At 44.1% G+C, this 20,124-nt stretch overlaps 2 protein-coding genes and 1 long non-coding RNA gene across 10 annotated transcripts in view; 1 reads left to right on the top strand and 2 right to left on the bottom strand.

Annotated features, from left to right (window-relative positions):
* The window catches only part of LOC138738413 (suppressor of tumorigenicity 14 protein-like), a 64,808-nt gene extending 58,782 nt beyond the window's left edge, over nt 1-6,026 (bottom strand). For 6 of the 7 annotated variants that reach the window (XR_011341534.1, XM_069888557.1, XM_069888562.1 and 3 more), the window contains exon 1: nt 3,606-3,998. Coding sequence is in view for 6 of the 7 variants with exons in the window: in XM_069888557.1 (XP_069744658.1) it covers nt 3,606-3,713 (108 nt within the window). In the remaining variant the exon portion in view is untranslated. Of the gene's footprint in view, nt 1-3,605; nt 3,999-5,667 lie in introns of those variants that run through there. The other variant, XM_069888558.1, reaches the window with a different exon arrangement.
* The window catches only part of LOC138738417 (uncharacterized), a 51,685-nt gene continuing 35,164 nt past the window's right edge, over nt 3,604-20,124 (top strand). For both annotated transcript variants that reach the window (XR_011341535.1, XR_011341536.1), the window contains exons 1-2: nt 3,604-3,788; nt 5,543-6,471. This is a non-coding gene — a long non-coding RNA (uncharacterized lncRNA). The remainder of the gene's footprint in view (nt 3,789-5,542; nt 6,472-20,124) is intronic.
* Nucleotides 10,039-20,124, bottom strand: part of LOC138738414 (suppressor of tumorigenicity 14 protein-like) — a 35,445-nt gene continuing 25,359 nt past the window's right edge. The window contains exons 7-8 of the mRNA XM_069888564.1: nt 17,131-17,267; nt 10,039-11,045 (exon numbers count right to left, since the gene is read on the bottom strand). Of these exons, the coding sequence (XP_069744665.1) occupies nt 10,872-11,045; nt 17,131-17,267 (311 nt within the window). The 3' untranslated portion in view covers nt 10,039-10,871. The remainder of the gene's footprint in view (nt 11,046-17,130; nt 17,268-20,124) is intronic.

Genomic DNA, 20,124 nt, shown 5'->3' with positions numbered 1-20,124 from the left:
ATTAAAAGAATAGAAAATTGGTTTTTGGGATATAATTTATTATCATTTGAACAAATGAAGTACAAATATGGTATAACTCACGGTACAATGTTTGCATACCACCAACTGAAAACCTACTTAAAGGACAAATTGGGAAGCAGACTGAGATTACCAGACAGAAGCAGCTTTGAATATGTGATTACAGACACAATGATAATTAAAAGATTTATAACAGACATGTACATCAAGCTGCAAGAGAAAGAAAATGGCGAAATAAGTTGTACACCCAAACAAAAGTGGGAACAAGATCTAAGCATAAAGATAAAAAATGAAATATGGGAAAAGCTATGCTCCGGAATGATGAGAAATACAATAAACACGGGGTTACGCATGATACAATATAATTGGTTACACAGGCTATACATCACGCCCCAAAAGTTAAATAAATGGGACCCAACAGTATCAGATAGATGTTTTCGCTGTAAGACGGAAACAGAAACAACAGTACATGCAATTTGGGCATGTGAGAAAGTGAAAAAATTTTGGGAAGATCTAAATCAGATATTAAATAAAATCACAAAAAGCAACATACCAAAAAATCCAGAGATCTTTCTTCTAAGTAATATAAAAAGTAAAGAATCAGCCCTCAAACTGGATGAAGCACAAAAAAAGATTTATTATGATAGCCTTAGCTGTAGCAAAAAAATGTATAATGTCAACCTAGAAATCAGAAGAGAGCCTGAGAGTACAGCAATGGTTCATGGAAATGAATAAATGTATTCCATTGGAAAAAATAACATAATTTAAAAAATAAATTTGAACAAATTTGGGAACCGTACATGGAATGGTCCATGTAGAGTTCCTACCGCGGACCTCCACCCCCTAAAATGATAGAATGAGAAGAAGACGAAATGAACTGACCCAGTGTGTAAAAGTAGATGACACAATTTTCTTGTTTATTTTCATTGTGCGATGACATTGTTTAATGGGTTTATTGTATTGTATATTTTGAACGTTTAATGGGTTTGGACGGGGGTGGGAAGGAGGGAGGGAAGAAAATGACACTATATTCAAGAGGGAAATGTTTGTGTGTATTTTGATTAATATGGTTCATAGTGTGAAAAATTAAAAAAAATTAAAAATAAAGAATTTAATGAATGCACTGAAAACAAAAAGCAAGCTGCTGTTTGTGACAAAGGCAATATGTCTCCCATTCCATTGGTGTTGAATTCTTTCCTGACCTTTCCAGAGGTTTGTGTCCTTCCTTACCCTGGCAGAGCTGGAAGAAATTTGGTGTGGAAGGAGAAAGATGCAGTTGTCATGGTTCTTGTGGAAAACAATGATGTAGCTTACGGTTCACCTTAAATATTAATAGTTGGGTCAACATCAAAAAGCAAAACCACAAAACCTAATAATCAGATTACTGCGAATAAGATCAGAGAAGTTTACGTGTGGCTCAGAATGTGGATGTGGGTTTTAAAGCACTGGTACCAGCACTGGGGAAGAAGGAAGATGTTGTAGGTGTTTGACTTTTATCTGGTGTAAACTAAGTAATAGGGGAAGGACTTGCTGTAAGGGTTGGGGTGACAGAAAGAAAGTTACAAAGAACGAGATGATCGTGCAGTGTTGCAAAAAAAAACGGTAGTAACCAGACTGTGTGCAGACCATAGAAACATAACCCCTCAATGAGGATCAGAGCAGAGGAAAATGCCCAATGCAGTAGAAGAATGCAAAGGAAAGGCATCGAAGTGTATGGGTGTGAGGAATACAGCATTGAATTAGAGCAACAGCCATGCAACATTAGCAAATCTTAGGGAATTAACTATTTCAGGACATTTGGAAGAGACGGGTAGGTTGGAAAAGGAAGATGGGTGCCCCTGATATTTAAGGATAACACAAAAGCAGCAAAGAGAAAGGATTTCAGCTTAGAAAATCAAGTAGAGTCAGTTTTTGGGTTGGAGTAAAAAGTATAGGGCACAAAGTAAGAGGAGAAAGTTGCCCATAATGGTTGTGGGAGCACTATGTGTGGTAAAAAGTAGGAAATGAAAGCACATGAAATAAGGTTTTGGCAATAAACATGAGAGAACTACGTACAAATTAACTGCAATATTGTGGAATATTCATGTAATGTAAAAGGTATTATTCGTAGATCAGTTTGTTAAGGATCAAGCCAGATACCACAATATCTAGTATTGTGGTATGTGAGTTAGTTATTCTATGATTGTGTAGTTAAGGGGCCTTTGGAAAATAATGACCTCGATATGATGTTCAATTACCACAACTGTAATTACAACTACCACAACTTTGTGTTCAGCTTTGACCTTCTTACCCAAATAAGGTACAATTACCATAGAGGGAGACACTGCCAGAGGCTAGTTTTTTTTCCCCAAGGTAAGGTGAATATAAAACTAGAGGGAAAATATTTAAGATGAGATGGGAATGTTTTAAAAGGTACCCGAGAGAACACTTTTATTCACATAGTAGTTGGTGGCATGTGAAATGAACTGCCAGAGGAAGTGGTAGGGGCTGGGACAATTGTAACATTAAAGTCATTTTGACAGGTTTGTGGATCAGAAGCGTTTCCATGAATATGAGCAAAACACAACTTGGTCAGCGTAAGTAGTGTTGTACCAGGGCGTCCTGAGGGGTGTAGTCTCAGTGGAAAGCAGAAAGGGGAGGGAGTGGTTAGAAAAGACCTCCCTCCTGAATTCTGACTCATCACTTCCTGCTTTTCGACCAAATTTGGCTCACACAATCTTGAGTATGGAGGGAACAGAACAGAGGACTAAGCATGCATTGTTGAGGTGGCCCTGTGTTAATGGTCACTGAGGAGATGATGTTGCCAAACTGTAGAGATTGAGGTCTACCACTGAGGAAACTGTGGATCGATGAACAGAGCCCCAGATTTATGAGGTTAATTCCAGGGGTGACGCAGGGAACACTGCTGGGGCCTCATCTGTTCACAATTTATATCAATAAGGGAATCTAGAATCACACATACACAGCCTGACTCCCTGTTCAGATTGACAAAGGTGCAGAAAAACCATGCAGATGTAAATAGGCTAAACTTAATCCTATCCTCAAGCTCTCCTTGTGGTTCCCAGCTGTTCCTCCTCCGCCTCTCCACATGGTCAATCCCACCAGGCCCTCCTCCACCCTCTCCCTCTGGTTCCCAGCCCCTGTCCATCCTACCCCACAGAGTCCCCATCTCCACCCAATTCACATTTCCCACACTGTCCTCCCCTCCCCATAGTTCCCGCACTGTCCACCCTTTCCCAGCCTGTCCTCCTCTCGCCATCCCCCTTCCTCCCCTACCCACTGACACCCATCCCCACAGTCCACCTCTCCCCATTCAGTCCCCAGCCCGTTATCCCGTTGCTTCCCCCCCCCCCCCCACCCCACCCCCAGCCACAACACAAGGCAACCAGGAGTCGTTCACTTGTGAGAAAGAGGTTGGTAGAGACGATAAGGCGCTATGGAAATGCAGCTCTCTCCCGCGGTGGGACTACGCCCTGAAGCCGGGCGGCAGCGTGCGCGCCGGAGTTCGCCGGGCGGGGCGGGGGGTCCCGGGGGGGGGGGGGGGGGGTCCCGGGGGGGGGGGGGGGGGTCCCGGGCGGGCTGCTCACCTGCTCGGCTCGCCCGCCGATGAGGAGGTGCTGCCTCTGCTCGCCGTCAGCCTCTCCACCCGCGTGGCCTGTCATCTCGATCGTTTCTGTGGCGCCGGACTCTGCCATCGCCTGACTCCCGGGACGGAAGAGTGGAACGCGAAAGCCGAAGTCGGATCCTCACCCCGGAAGTGGCGGATTCAGGTGAGGGCTGGGGAAAAGTTTCGGCGAGTTGCTGAACCTGCGAGAAAGTTGGGCAGAACACGTTGGACGTGGACGGGGACCGGTGGGGGGTGGGAGTGGAACCTCTCTCCCCCCTCCTCCTCCCCCCGGGGCGGCACCTTGTGTTCCCACCAATGAAGCGATGGGCTGGTCCCACCTCTTTCATCCGGCACGGAACGGGGAGTAACGCCACGGCTGAGAATTTAGGGGCTGAGAGCGGACCTCTGAGCCCGCACCAGACGGACATTATGGGGGAATGGGGTGTGGATGGGGAGGGTTGGGGAATAGGGTGGGGAATGGGGAATAGGGTGGGGAATGGGGAATGAGGGGGTGGGGAATGAGGGGGGTGGGGGTGGGAAATGAGGGGGATGGGGGGTGGGGCGATGGGGAATGAGGGGGGTGGGGAATGGGGAAGGGGTGGGGAATGGGGAAGGGGTGGGGCGATGGGGAATGAGGGGGGTGGGGAAGGGGTGGGGCGATGGGGAATGAGGGGGGTGGGGAATGGGGAAGGGGTGGGGCGATGGGGAATGAGGGGGGTGGGGAATGGGGAAGGGGTGGGGCGATGGGGAATGAGGGGGGTGGGGAATGGGGAAGGGGTGGGGAATGGGGAAGGGGTGGGGCGATGGGGAATGAGGGGGGTGGGGAATGGGGAAGGGGTGGGGCGATGGGGAATGAGGGGGGTGGGGAATGGGGAAGGGGTGGGGAATGGGGAATGAGGGGGGTGGGGAATGGGGAAGGGGTGGGGCGATGGGGAATGAGGGGGGTGGGGAATGAGGGGGGTGGGGAATGGGGAAGGGGAATGGGGAAGGGGTGGGGCGATGGGGAATGAGGGGGATGGGGAAGGGGTGGGGCGATGGGGAATGAGGGGGGTGGGGAATGGGGAAGGGGTGGGGCGATGGGGAATGAGGGGGGTGTGGAATGGGGAAGGGATGGGGAATGAGGGGGGTGGGGAATGGGGAAGGGATGGGGAATGGGGAAGGGATGGGGAATGAGGGGGGTGGGGAATGGGGAAGGGGTGGGGCGATGGGGAATGAGGGGGGTGGGGAATGGGGAAGGGGTGGGGCGATGGGGAATGAGGGGGGTGGGGAATGGGGAAGGGGTGGGGCGATGGGGAATGAGGGGGGTGGGGAATGGGGAAGGGGTGGGGAATGGGGAAGGGGTGGGGCGATGGGGAATGAGGGGGGTGGGGAATGGGGAAGGGGTGGGGCGATGGGGAATGAGGGGGGTGGGGAACGGGGAAGGGTTGGGGAATGGGGAAGGGGTGGGGCGATGGGGAATGAGGGGGGTGGGGAATGGGGAAGGGGTGGGGCGATGGGGAATGAGGGGGGTGGGGAATGAGGGGGGTGGGGAATGGGGAAGGGGAATGGGGAAGGGGTGGGGCGATGGGGAATGAGGGGGGTGGGGAATGAGGGGGGTGGGGAATGGGGAAGGGGAATGGGGAAGGGGTGGGGCGATGGGGAATGAGGGGGGTGGGGAATGGGGAAGGGGTGGGGCGATGGGGAATGAGGGGGGTGGGGAATGGGGAAGGGGTGGGGCGATGGGGAATGAGGGGGGTGGGGAATGGGGAAGGGGTGGGGCGATGGGGAATGAGGGGGGTGTGGAATGGGGAAGGGATGGGGAATGAGGGGGGTGGGGAATGGGGAAGGGATGGGGAATGAGGGGGGTGGGGAATGGGGGGGGTGCACACTCAATTACTCGCCCTCCTTCAGGGGGAATTTTGACCTTTGTGCTTCCAGCTTTGTGCAGCCGCAGAAGGGATCGGTTGGACGAATACGTTTCCCTGAATTGGTTAAAAAAACTCCATGGGGCGGGCAACTTTGAGATAAAGAGACAGAAAGACTGCAGCGTCTGGGATCTTAACTTTGAAAGGAATCGGGCCCCTCTCCAGTTCCCCGCAGAGGGATTTCCAGGCGAATGTTCCACTTGGGTCAACAATGATTTCTCCTCTTTTGGACTTTCCAGCCCACGAATCTGCTAAATTCCTCTCCGCTTTGCTCACGACCGGGAACGAAGAGCAGAGAGTTGATGGATTCAAATCCAGGAGGTCGTCAACCTCCCACACGGGCGCGACGCCGAGGCGTTCGGAGAGGAGAGGAAGGTCCTGACACCGACGCGGATTTTAATGGTCGCGGAAGACTTGGAGAGGGCAATCGGAGACGGCAGAACCAGAATGGGAGAAGCCTCTTGATCAGGGGGGTGGGGCGAACCCAGCCGGGTGCGTCGCGGCCACAGTCCATTCAAGACATCGCTGGGAGACGCAGCCTCAGAAGGCAGGCAACCCCAGAAAGGACTCCCGTTTCCTTGGGCACAACCTCTTCTCGCTGCTACCTTCAGGCGAAAGGTTCAAGAACAGGATTTTCCCCAACACCTTTCAGGGTCATGAACCCCCTACACTCCCCTAGAAACAACTCTGCGACCATCAAGGGCCCAAACTTTTTCACCAACTCCCACAGTGACTTTATATGTAGTTTTAGATTTATTATTTTGGTCCATTGAAGTAATTTAACTTTCCTCGGTCTATCTTGGACACCTTTGTGGCTGGAACAAGTGGGTTTGGTGCATCAAGACACTGACAAACTGTCAGAAACTCAAAATTCATCTGGCCTGGTTGCAGACTAAGGGATCCCAGAAGGAGGTCACCCATGGGAGGATTTGAGCCACAAAGGTAGGACTATTTTAAAATCGAGATGATTTAACAGGAAGCTGTCGGAAATCAGCCAGATCCAGGTGTTGGGTGAATGAGACATCACGGGCAAATGGATTTTGGGAGACTGATGGGAGGGGGGGGGGGGGGGTGGAAGTGTAATCTTCACTTCCAAGGGATGAATGAGGATTTTAGCAGCAGGTTACAGATACATCAGTCAGTTCATGTCACAAAGGTGGAAATAAGTGGGGATGATGCAGATCTGTAGTCAGAGGTTCTTCTCTGGGTCAAATCTAACTTTAGGTTGCACACCATCGACCTTGGCCACACACTAAGGAGCCCACAGGAGATCCAAGAGAAGCAATATGGAGCAAAAAGCAAAGCGCTCAGAGAACCTGGCAGATCAAGGGGCATCTGTGAGGAGAGAGGGAGGGTCAATGTTCTGCGATAAATTCCGCACCAGGGTTGAGGTAGGGAAATAGTCTGTGTTGAGGTGTCAGGTGGAACTTGGTGAGGAGGGAGATTATGAATAGATCCAGATGAGGGGGTCAGTGGAGTTGGGACACAGTGGCTGGTGAGTGAAAGGTAGAGACATAAGGAGACAGAGAAGCCAGGTGGAAGGAGAGAGAGAGAGAGAAGACGGGAAGACAAGAAGCTGCAGCTGCTAGACTCTGAAAATCAAGATGATCAGTGCACGCAGTTTGATAAGGAAGGAATGATGGGCAGATCGAAACAGGTGAGGGAGAGGAATAAAACTGGCTGGCAGGAGGTGGGAACAGAAGGAGGGAAAAGGGAGGAATGTCTGTTGTGAAATTGGAGCAGTCAGTATTTACACCATTATACCCAGTCTTCTTATGAGGTGATGTCCTGGTCTGTGTTTGGCCTCATCCTGATAATGGGGAAGGTGTAAGGTTGACAGCTCAGTGCGGGAATGGGAAAGGGGCATTGAAATGGTATGCATCCAGGAGGATACGATCCAATGGAGAATAGAATTTGGTTGTTCGGAGCAAGGTAGTGAATTGGGGTGTTTGTTTTAAAGCCAACAAATGGTGATAAATCTTTAATCCAGTACTTCAGGTTGCCCTCAGCAATCTCAGCCTGTAATCAACTCTTTAACAACTTAGAACTTTAACTCAGGTTTACTAAGTAGCAGCGTGAATTCCATTGTCCCAAAAAGGCAAATATAGTGGCCCTGGAACGTTGAATAAGGAATTTAGCCAGAAATATTCCACCCTTCGAAGCAAGGTCATTGACCCATCCTGTCCAATCTGCATTATTCTTTACCACCGAATCTGCTGAATACTGACAGTACTTTCTGTTCCCAGCAGGACACATATAACTCCTTGTATGACTCTGTTGTAAAACATTCTTAACACTAAGTTACAATTTTCTCCAGAGGTTTTGATGGTCCTGGATGTTTGGAGGACCTATTTCTGTTCATCCTGCAGTAGACATGGGACAGGTGAATTATTTAGAAAATGTGCAGCAGGTTGGAGAGGTGAAGCAGAGGTGTAGGGCTGATGTGTCAAAGTCCATGTGGAACATGGTGTAAACACATGATGAGAACGTGATTGTTGATAATGCACATGCAGATAATGGCAATCTGAAATAAATTTAAATAGATTGAATTCTTATTAATTCTTATGAAATATCACCGTGCAAATAAACATTCATCATACTTTCCTCTCCATATATGTGGTTTGACCTGCTGAACTTTTATGATATATTTCGCTCGGCAGGTGCTCTCACGTGGTTTCAGAAGAGAAGTGGAATACTTAAAAGATAGTTTAATTTGTTTCCAAGGTCAATTCAAATTTAATGACATAACTGATTTTCAGAATTAGAAAGTCACCCAATTTCTCATGCCCAAGTTTCAGAATGACTGCATGTGGCAAAGTTCACTTTGTGAAATATCAGTTCCCTGCTCCCTGTTTGACTAAACTTAAACAGCAATGTAAAACAAGCTGTGATATCAGAGAGGGTGTTAAATATTCTGCGGAAACTTTAGGCTCAACTTGTTTCTAATGAGTGAATCATGTACAGTATATGCCAAACTGTTTATCAATGATCCTGAACTGATGTTGGGATTTCTATCAAATATTTTGAGCAGACAGAAATGAATTTTTCAATTTAGGTGCCTTTATTATTTAAAAAAATTATCTAATGGAGGTTACTCATTTAAAAATAAGGAACTGAAAGCTTTCTGTTCAATACAAGTCATCTCTGTAAGAATTAGCAAATAAAAATACTTTTCAGCAAAATAAAATGGTGAACTTGTGTATCAATTGTCTGCCTGATTATATATTTGTGGTTCTAAAATTTTTATTTTATTAATCTGCTTTGTCGACAAGGCCTGCTTTTGCATTCCAGTTTGTAATTGCTGTTGAGGAGGTGTTGACGATCCTTCGTCTGAACCTCTGCGATGCAGATGATCGAGAATTCCAGCATTTAATCCAAGTGCAGGTTGCTGGAGGAACTCCATTAGCATCAGTGGCAGAAAAAGAAAGGTCATCATTTCGAGCTGAAACTCTTCGGCAGTTCTGCACACAGGCACAGAATTCTTATCTGCCGCAGCCAAACAGGTGCTTGTGTATCTAAAATCCCCAATAGCACAGTATGGAAAGATACAATAAATATAAAACGGTAGGTGTATAACTTTCAGTTACAGATAGCGATAGAGAAAAGGAAGTGGCATTTCAATAGTGCAGACAGGTCTTTTGTGGTGCCCGCTAGCGGATGATCAGGTAGCTATTGGAAGAAAACTGTTTTTGAAGCCAGTGATGCTGGGCTTCAGGCTCCTGTACCTTCTTCTCGAAGATACCAGTGAGAAGAAATTGTGACCAGGGTAATGATGGACTGTCATGACTTTGGCTGCCCTCTTGAGGCAGTTCCTCACATTGGTGCACTCAGTGGATGGGAGGTCAGAGCCCGTGATGGACTCATACATTTGAATTGACTTCAGCTCAGCATTCAACACAATCATACCTCAGTACCTGATAAGAAGGTTGAACCTGCTGGGTCTAAACACCTCCCTCTGCAGTTGGATTTTCAACTTCCTGTTGGGAGACCTCAGGCCATTCGGATTGGTAACAGCATCTCCAAGACCATCACACTGAGCACAGGGGCCCCCCAGGGCTGCAAGATTAGTTCACTGCTGTTCACTCTGCTGACCCATGACTGTGCAGCTAAACACAGCTCGAACCACATCATCAAGTTTGCTGACAATATGACCGTGGTGGGCCTGATCTGTAAGAATGACGAGTCAGCGTACAGAGATGAGTTGCAGTCGCTAATGGACTGGTGCAGAGCCAAAAACCTTTTTCTGAACGTTTAAAAAAAACAAAAGCGATGGTTTTTGATCTCAAGCGGGACACGAGGAGATCACACTCCCCTGACCACTGACGGATCCACCACTGAGGTCGGCGAGAGTATCAAGTTCCTTGAGTGCATTTGGTGGAGAATCTCACCTGGTCCCTCAACACCAGCTCCATAATCAAGAAAGTCCAGCAGCGCCTCTACTTCCTTCGAAGGCTGAGGAAAGTCCATCTCCCACCCTCCATCTTCACTATATTCTAAAGAGGATGCATTGAGAGCATCCTGTCCAAGCTGCATCACCTCGGACCACAAGACCCTGCAGAGGATAGTGAAGTCAGTGGGGCTTTCTTCCTACCATGAAGGACATCTACAACACGATGTAGGCGAAAGGCAATAAACATTATGAAAGACTCCACATGCCCCTCAAGTAGTGTTCTCCCATCTAGTAGGAGGTTCTGCAGCACTCAGGCCCTTATGCCCAGATTGGGCAACTGCTTTTTCCTCCAAGCCATCGGACTCCTGAATTCCCAGAACATTTGTGGATTGGGTACCGTGCACATTTACTGTATACGTCTTAATATTTTTAATGTGTTTAATTCCTATTCTAACTTATATTTATAAAAATATGCTCCATGGGCCTGGAGAAACACTATCTCGTCTTTACTGTGCGAGCACGGGATGAACAATAAATAAAGGTAACTTGTCTTGATCAATGGCTACTGTCTGTCTGAAACCTAAACTAAATGATCTATTACTATTTGTGTAATTTAAAGTGTAAATGATCCTCACAGAATATACCCAACAAAAAGCTTTCTGAATCATCCCATTGAAGCAGTCAGTGACTTGCATTAATAGACTAAGTTCAACTCTACATGGAAGCTGTAAAATACAAATTTACAATGCATGATAATCACTTCATCTATCACAAATCTATCGGACTACCACACAGAAACAATGAAAGGGAATTAATGATCACGCTTAATTTCATTCAATCATAAAATCTATAATTGTTGTGTGACTAAATCCTGTCTATTTATTTGCAGTATTCTGAGCATTCTATGCAAAATTGAACATTTCTTAAATTGTTTCTTGCACAGTAACAACATTCAATAATTTCCGCCAATCCCAACATTCCTGTGCATCCATTCTCGAAACTTTGTGATTCGTGTATAAACTCCTGGGTGTCCATACCGGCCACATCCTTGACCCCAGCTCACAATTCCTGCCAGAAACCATTTTCCAGATGGTTCCTCACAGACCAACGGCCCCCCAGAGTCACCCTGCCGAGAACAAGGAAAATCTTAGAAATATCCAACTCTGTCAAAGGATTCAAGACTCCCATTATAAAAAAAAACCCTCTGCTATTCTTTATATTGTGATTCCTAGGAGTTCAACAATATATCTACAAGAAATGAAGAAAACTGCAGCGTCAGTTTAAGATGAACAAACAGTTTCTTTTCTCTTGAAGATTGAGGAGTGGCCTAACTGAAGTCTTTAAAATTGGATAAAAATATTTTGATGGAGAGTGGCTACAAGAAAAATATTGCCATCGTGTGTGCATTTGTGGTCACCACACAGAGGTATGAGGTGATATTACTGAGGAGATACATCAGGATATTGCATTTCAGTTATGAGAAGAGATTAGATAGGCCTGGTTTATTTTCCCTGAAGGGTAAACAGTTGAGAGTGGCCATGATTGAGGTATATAAAATTATGAGGCATCTAGATGGGGTAGATGGCAGAAAATCTCTCCCTTAATCACAGGTTAATAAAACTCGAGGGCATGACTTTAAGGTAAGTGGTAACAGATTTAGGAGGAATTTCAAAGGGATTTTTTTCAGAAAGTGATGAGACCCTGAAATGGATTGTTGGAGAGAGTTACTACAACATCTTATGGTTTGGTTATATTATAATAACTGTGAAGACTGTCTAATATGGATCTCTCTGGAATCTAATGTTCTCTCTTTTCTCTTCTTGGATCCTCTAAATAAATTAACTAATAGCCCAGTGGTTAAACATACTTTAAGGATATGGATATTTTTAGAAAACATTTTGGTTTAATGAGATTTTCTCTTTCTTGTCCGATTCTTTTCTAATTATTTTTTTAAACCTTCCAAAATTGATGTAACTTTTAAAAGAATGGTATAGATTGGGCATTAAATGTTTTAAAGATTTATTTGTCGAGGGGTGTCTCGCTTTCTCTGAACAACTTTCAGTTAAATACTGTCTATCAATTGACAGATTAAAGATTTATTATGATCTCAATTACCTACATTTCCTAAGAGGACTGGTAAAAATTTAATTGATGTAATTTTTAATTTACAACCTTTCTATAATGGGTCAATATCTAACATTTATGATATGTTGTTGGGAATAAGAAAGGTTCGTTCAAATAAAATTTAAAAAGCCTGGGAACAGAACCTACACCTTTTAATTTCTGAAGAATCTTGGAATGTAATTTTCAAATTGGTTAATACCTCTTCTTTATGTGCCCGCCACTCTCTCCTACAGTTTAAAGTGGTCCACAGGGCTCATATGTCCAAAGTCAAATGATCTAATTTTTATGTGGATGCATCTCCTCATTGTGATAAATGTAACAATGGAGATGCTTCATTAATTCATATGTTCTGGACATGTCAGAGCCTTGAGGAATATTGGAACAAAATATTTCAAACTTTCTCTGCACTTTTTAAAGTTAATTTTAAACCAAATCTCCTAACTGCTTTATGTGGTATTGTTGGAGAGAGTGATGTAATTTTAATGACATCTGAGCTACATAATTAGCTTTTATTTCTCTTTTGGCAAGGCGGTTGGAGTTGCTCAGATAGAGGGACGTTACACACCTAATTATGCTCAATGACTACGTGCCATCATGTCACGTTTACATTTAGAGAAGATTCGATGCCCATTTTCCGATTTAAATGTAAATTTTCAAACACTGGGGACCATTTTTGAGTTACTTTTATAATTGTTGATTTGTTATGAAGGTAGAACTGTTGACTAATGAAGCAATTTATCAGTGAGAAAAATTCTGTCTTTTTTTAGCCAAACTGCTTTTTTGGCAGTAAGTTTAGATTTTCTTTTTTTTTAATAATAAAATAATACAATATCAATACTATATATGTAATATGTTTGATTAAAATGTGGGGAATCTTGGATGAAATTATATGTGTAATAAGTGTAATGTATCTTTTTGAATTTTAATATATCCAGATGTATTCTGTATTTTTGGATGTGAAATTTTAAAGTTAAAATTAAAATATTGAAAAAGAGAGAGTCACTTAGTAAAAGTGGCCCAGTTAGCATAGCATTAGCGCAATGCTGTATCAGTGCCAGGTGATTGGGACCAGGGTTCGAATTCCGCGTCTGCGTGGATTTTCCCTGGGCACTCCAGGTTTTCTTCCACCATTCAAAACGTAGGGGGTTGTAGGTCATTTAAGTGTAATTGAGTGGCATGGGCTCATGGGCCGAAAGGGCATGTTACTGTGCTGTATGTCTAAATTTAAAAATGTAAATTTAAGAAAGGTCTGGATGATCGCTTGAATCACCCAGGTGGAGCAGGCTACAGGCCGTGTTAGAAGATGAGATTAATGTGGACATGTAGGCCAAATAGCTTGCTTCCATGTTGTGTAACTACATGACTTTAGCAGGGAAGAACCTAACTAGGGCTATTAATTAAAATGGATTGAAATCCAACAGGAATTCAGAAGAAATCCTTTTACCCACAAAATTATGAGGATGTAGAGCTGGTTATAACAAGTGCTTGAAGGGAATTCAAGGAGTAAATGTCAAGGAAGGGATAGAGGGCTTCTCTAATCTGTTTTTCTGAGGAATAATGTAGAAAGATCAAGTTGAGCACAAGCAAAGACAGGAGCTCTTCACAGGTGGCCAACCAGTCCGGAATGATCCGACCTGGCTAGGGACACAACCCTTTAAGGCCCAGACAATAGGCGTGGCTTAGCTCTCAGCCAATCGCTGTAAGCACAGTCTAGATACTGTAATTATATACACTATATACATTGATGATAGATCTGGACTATCACAGCCTGATTCTGTGTAACGTCAACTATTTAACCTCACATACAAATTTCTTTAAAATGGACTAAACAATTTATTCAATGTGCAAGCCACTCTTATCACAAGGAATCAGATCTGGCTTATTTTTTGCAGATGTAAATGATCAAATGCTGGAATCTGGAGAAAAAAATGACATCTTTCTGACTTATCACCTCTCCCGTCACTCATTTTCATCCAACTCCCCCCTACCCTGGTCCAATCCACCAAGTCCTAACACATTTCCCCCACTGAATCCATGCCCCCAGCTGATTCCATCTTCTCTCTTAGTTCCCAGTATCATGGCAAAGCACTGGTAGCATCACTCTCCAACAGCCATTCCACCTTCACTCTCCTCCCACCCCCAAATTTTGGCTCAATCTACCCTTCCCCGACCCCCCACCCATCACCCACTTGTTTCTGTATCTCAACTCTACCCCTTCCCCACTTGGTTCATCCTTCTCCTCTCCCATCATCTACTGACCCATCACATCTCTGCCCTCTGCCCCCTGCCCTTGGGCAGTATACCTTCCCTCAGCACTCTTAGACCCAATGCAGTGTCTCGACCCAAAATGTTAACAATTCTTCTCCCTTGGCCTTCCACTCACTCCACAGAATTCCTCCAGCAATTTGTTATCTATTTGCTAAAAACTGTAAACAATATTGCAGTCTCACAAAGGAACCAATTTGCAAGTGTGATTTCACCAAAACCCCACATACACACAAATCCTCCCGCAATTTCCCACGTTCCTTTTCTCAAATGACACATGCAGTGGACATTTCTAATGACCTAGTTTATATGAATTATGGACAGCAGATGAAATAGGGATTAACGTGGAAAATGTTAACTCCATTCTATGGCAAGAATGTAACATATTCCTTGTTCTAATTTGAGGTTTCCTATCCTTGTCACTGTGAGGCATGTGGATAATTATCAGGAAAAATAGTATCTTGGGTGGGTCTGACAGATGAAGCGCAATGTTGGTAAATGTGAGGTTATCCATTTTGGAAGGAAAAATAGGTCAGCTTATTATTTAAATGGAAAGCGAATGCTACATGCTGCTGTGCAGAAGGATTTGGGAGGGCTTGTGCATGAATCACAAAAAGTTGGTTTCCGGGTGCAGCAGGCTATCAAGATGGCAAATGGAATGTTCATTGCTCAAAAGATTGAATTTAGGAGCTGGTAGGTTGTGCTGTAACCATACCAGGTACAGTGAGACCGCAGCTGGAGAACTGCGTGCAGTTCTGGTCTCCGTACTTGAGGAAGGATGTACTGGGGTTGAACGCAGTACACAGGAGGTTCACCAGGTTGATTCCAGAGATGAGGGAGTTAGCCTATGAGGAGAGATTGAGTCGTCTGGGGCTGTACTCTGGAATTTAGAAGAAAGAGAGGGGATGTTATAGGGCAGCACTTTTACAGCTCCAGTGATCATGACCGGGGTTCGAATCCTGCACTGTCTGTATGGAGTTGGTATGTTCTCCCCATGTTTGCATGGGTTTTCCCCAGGGGCTCTGGTCTCTTCACTCCATTCAAAATGTACTGGGGGGGATGTAGGTTAATTGGGTGTAAATTGGGTGCCAAAATGGCCTGTTATCATGCTACATGTCTAAATTTAAAATAAAAGGAAACATAAAATATGAAAGGCGTTGAAAAGCTAGAGGCAAGTTGTTTCCATTGGTGGGGGAGACTAGAACTAGGGGACATAGCCTCAAGATCTAGGGTTGTAGAATTAGGACAAAGATGAGGGAAACTCCTTTTCCCGAGGGGGGGTTGAATCTGTGGAATTTGCTGCCCATTGAAGCAGTGGAGGTGACATCAAAAAATATATTGAGGTCAAGATTGGATAGATTTCTACATAGTAGAGGAATTAAGGGATATGGGGAAAAGGCAGTCGATGGAGATGAGCCTCTCATCAGATCAGCCACGATCTCATTGAATGGAAGAGCAGGCTTGATGGGCCGGACGGCCGACTCCAGCTCTTATGTTCTTAGCCACAGGCAAGATGCCAGAAGACTGGAGGATAGTTGTTGTTGTTCCTAGATGCAAGGGCAGCAGGTATAGTCCAGGGGAGCCTTCCGTGATTGGGAAAGTACTGGTGAAAATTCTAAAGGACAAGATTTATGATTATTTGGAAAGATCCAGCTGAATGTGCAGAGTCAGGATTATTAGTGCCTTTCAAAAGGGATTTGATATAATCCTGTATAATAACTTGATCCACGTGAGATTCAGGACAAGTTGGTGAATTGGATCCAAAGTTAGCTGAGTGATGGGATGGGAGATGGAGAGTGGTGGTGGTGGAAGATTGCTTTACTGATTGGAAGTCTACAACCCGTGTTGTACCGCAGGGATTGACACTCTTTGACTTGGAAGTGAATGCAGGAGGTATGATTAGTACATTTGGAGTTGACTTGAAAATAAGTGATGTTGGGGGTGGTGAGGAAGGTTGGCAAAGGATGCAGCAGGATGGAAAACCAACTGTTGAAAGAACAGTGAGGTGGAACCTGCAGAGGGAAATAACAGTTGATATATTGAGAGCAGATGAACGAACCATTGATTGCACAGTTAATAAGGCACATTCTGATAAACTTGTGTTATAATCAACCTCGTAAGTGACTTCTCTCTACACTTCAATTCTTAAACCTGATTTGCTCCATCTCTTACCACCTGTGGGAATCTAGATGACACATAATAAGCCCACTCATCCTCCTTTGTAGGATCATAATATGAATGACAAAATTTCTGATTGATTTATTGAAATGACAGTTTTATATGGTCTGCAGCTGACACTAAGTCAACGTGAAATTGATTTGCTTCAGATGAGGTTCTTGTAGCTGGAGGGGAGAGCTGGGGCCACCACCTCCAAGCCTTGCTATTTTCATTACTTAAGTCACAGGTAGATATTTACTCTACTCCTTGTATTGTCTCCATCTCCATCCTCCCGCCCTGTCTCGATTCCATTTCCTTCTCAGCATGTCATTGCAAAAAAATTCCACACATGGGTGAGTATGTTTAACCACCTGCCTTTGCCCCTCTGTTCCTGCTTTGGCAGTCTGCTTGATGATGAACTCACCTCATCCTTACATTAAAACCTCTTGATCTGCCCACATCTCTCCTTTGTTTGCTTTGTATTTTAAGACACTCCCTAAATCCCACAACTTTCATCTGTGTGTCAATATCTCATTTTTTGTCCCAGTAAGAAACTGAAATCATTCCACCAATGCACTTTGGAGTGTTAGCCAGCTACAACTGTTAGAACATGGTGGAAAGTACAATTGCCAGCTGTTTGCACTGATCAGTTTCTGTTTACATACCTCACATGCATCAACCTCTCCAGTTAGATAACCTGCGCACAGCATTCGTGGTGTTAGTATGTTTTCCATAAAGTTATTGCATGTTGTTTGGTTAATGATTCTTACTTCACCTTTTTGAAGAATTATGGAGAGAGGACCTGAGAAACAAAAAAAAAAGCTTTTCTTTTTGAAGCAGTTATAAACCATACTTTTTAGATATAGAAATATGCCAGTCATGATCTTCCAGTGGTTCTCAACTTTTTTTCTTTCCACTCACATCCCACTTTAAGTAATTCCTATGCCATCGGTGGTCTGTGATTAGTAAGGGATTGCTTAAGGTGGGATGTGAGTGGGAAGGGAAGGTTGAGAATCACTGCTCTAAACCCAATTGTTACTGAAATATTTTGCTTGAGAAAAATGGTCATTGGCCCATTTCTTTTGGAGTTATGAAACTATGCACGTAATGAGTCAATAAAGTACGATTAAAACAGTGGTTTTCAAACTTTTTCTTCCCACCTTAAGCAATCCCTTACTAATCACAGAGCACCTATGGCATAGGAATTACTTAAAGTGGGATGTGAGTGGAAAGAAAAAGGTTGAGAACCACTCATTCTACACAGTGTGCATTGATATTTCATATTACAAGTTTTCTCACTGTTGCTTTACACTTAATATACATTTAGAGATATTTAGTGTTCATTATCTCTATTTACATTAATTTCTATTCCTTAAAACTTTATTGCCACAAATATCCAAACATATCCATTAACCCTCAATAAAAAATGTGTTCTTTTGTATTTTTTCAATCATATTTTAATTGCTACCATCCACTCTCATGCAGGGCAACAATGTTCCATTCAGTTGGATATTGCCACATTACCCCTACTTTGTGGGAAAGTTTCTTCAGGAAAAGATCTTTGTTCACATCCAGCAGGCAGTGGTCAGCACAGAACATCCTGCAGACCTTGTGCAATAAAGACTCAGTCAATCGTGTGGGATGGAACCTGGTGCACTTGAAATGCATGCGATTAGGCCAAGATAATCATCCAGCTGTTTGTGGATTGTGGCTTTGCAAAGAAGATCTGGAAATGAATGCAAGATTCCTTGCCAAGGTTGTGAAACAGACAGCTCTCTGATCTACGGAACATTCCAAGGAAGACGGAAACAAATGTCAAGTGCTGCTGCAAGATTGCCAACTCCATCCGGTCTGCCTAAAACTTGATGGTGGTGTCAATGAGTGCAATCCCAAGTCCTGGCGCCATTCGACCCTGAGGGATTAGGTCCTATTGAAATGCCTCCTGAAACTCAAGTATGTGTTGTTCAAAGGCCAAATTTGGAGTAGCAATGGGGCCTTGTACATAAAACAAACCAATACTACAAACGTAGAGGCCTAGTAACACTTGGAATGCAGAGACAGGATGACACGATCAATGTCAAGGAAGCCTCAAGTTTGTTTTGTATTTCTCAGATACATATTTTTCATGAATGAAGTCTAGATTTGAAATGTAAATAAAAATCCCGCAGAAACCAGGATCTTTGCTTGGACATCCCAATAAACTTCCATCTTAGCATTTTGGTAGAAGACTTGCCCACTGAGAAGCAGCAAAGAATATGGGAAGCCTTTCAACCACAAAAAATGCAGAAACTGGTAAACCCTAGCTCAGGCACAAGTCAAATAACATTGCGAGTTATTGCTACGACATGATTTGCCACAGAGAGGTCAATACCAATGGAACATCATATATCGTAATTAAAGGAGATTGTGTGTACACTCATTATATCTGTGCACTTTACCACCTGGAACAGAATGGTACACTTTACAAGGCCATGCTCAAGTTCATAGTCACATGTACCAGAATGCAATGATAGAGGTTGTTTTGCGAGCAGACCAGCTGACATCTCATAGAGTACAAGAAGACAATATAAAAGTGCAGAGTAACAGAGAGAGATCATGGTACCGATCAAAGGCAACATACAGTCGTTTTACTATTTTGGGATTCCCTCAGGAGTTTGAGAACAGCAGGAAATAAACTGGCGGCACATGATCATATTCTTGTGAATCTTCTTCTAGAAGTTGCAGATGGAGTCAATTGGGGTGGGGCTGGGGGTTAGAGTATCTGTGATGGCCTGAGCCATGGTCACAACCCTCTGTAGTTCCTGCACTACTTTGTAATGCACCTTGACAGATGCTTTCAATGTCATTCTGCACGTGACAGAAATGCAAGTAAAAATGGCATAGAAAGAAGGAGTCCGTTCAAAACACCACCCATCCACTATTAAACAATGTTTCTTTATATTTATACATGTATAAATGTACTGCATATTTATCATTTGTCTATATGTGTGTTTGAACATAGATTACTACAGCACAGTTCAGGCCCTTCGGCCCTCGATGTTGTGCCAATCCATATATTCTTTCCTAAAAAACTGTACTAAAAAGGTTCTAAACTCTCCCTACCCTGTAACCCTCTATTTTTCATTCATCCACATGCCTGTCTAAGAGTCTCTTAAATGCCCCCAATGTTTCAGCCACCACCACCACCCCTGGCAAGTCATTCCAGGCACCCACAACTCTGTGTAAAAAAAAAAAAAAAAAAACTTACTCCTGATGTCTCCCCTAAATGTCCCTGCCTTAACTTTAGACATGCCCTCTGGTGCTTACTGTTCCTGCCCTGGGAAACAGGTGCGGGCTGTCCTCCCTATCTATGCCTCTCATAATCTTGTAGACCTCTATCAAGTCTCCTCTCATCCTTCTACACTCCAAAGTGAAAAGTCCCAGCTCCACTGAATTTGCCTCATGACTTGTTTCCCAATCCAGGCAACATCCTGGTAAATTTCCTTTGCACCCTCTCCATAGCTTCCACATCCTTCCTATAATGAGGTGACCAGAACTGAACACAATATTCCCAAGTGTGGTCTCACCAGAGATTTGTAGAGTTGCAACATGACCTCTCTACTCCTGAACTCAATCCAAGCATTCCATAGGCCTTCTTAACTATCCTATCAACCTGTGTG

Source organism: Narcine bancroftii, chromosome 7 (assembly GCF_036971445.1).
Source record: "Narcine bancroftii isolate sNarBan1 chromosome 7, sNarBan1.hap1, whole genome shotgun sequence".
Classification (NCBI taxonomy): Eukaryota; Metazoa; Chordata; class Chondrichthyes; order Torpediniformes; family Narcinidae; genus Narcine; species Narcine bancroftii.
This window is presented reverse-complemented; position numbering and strand designations above follow the sequence as displayed.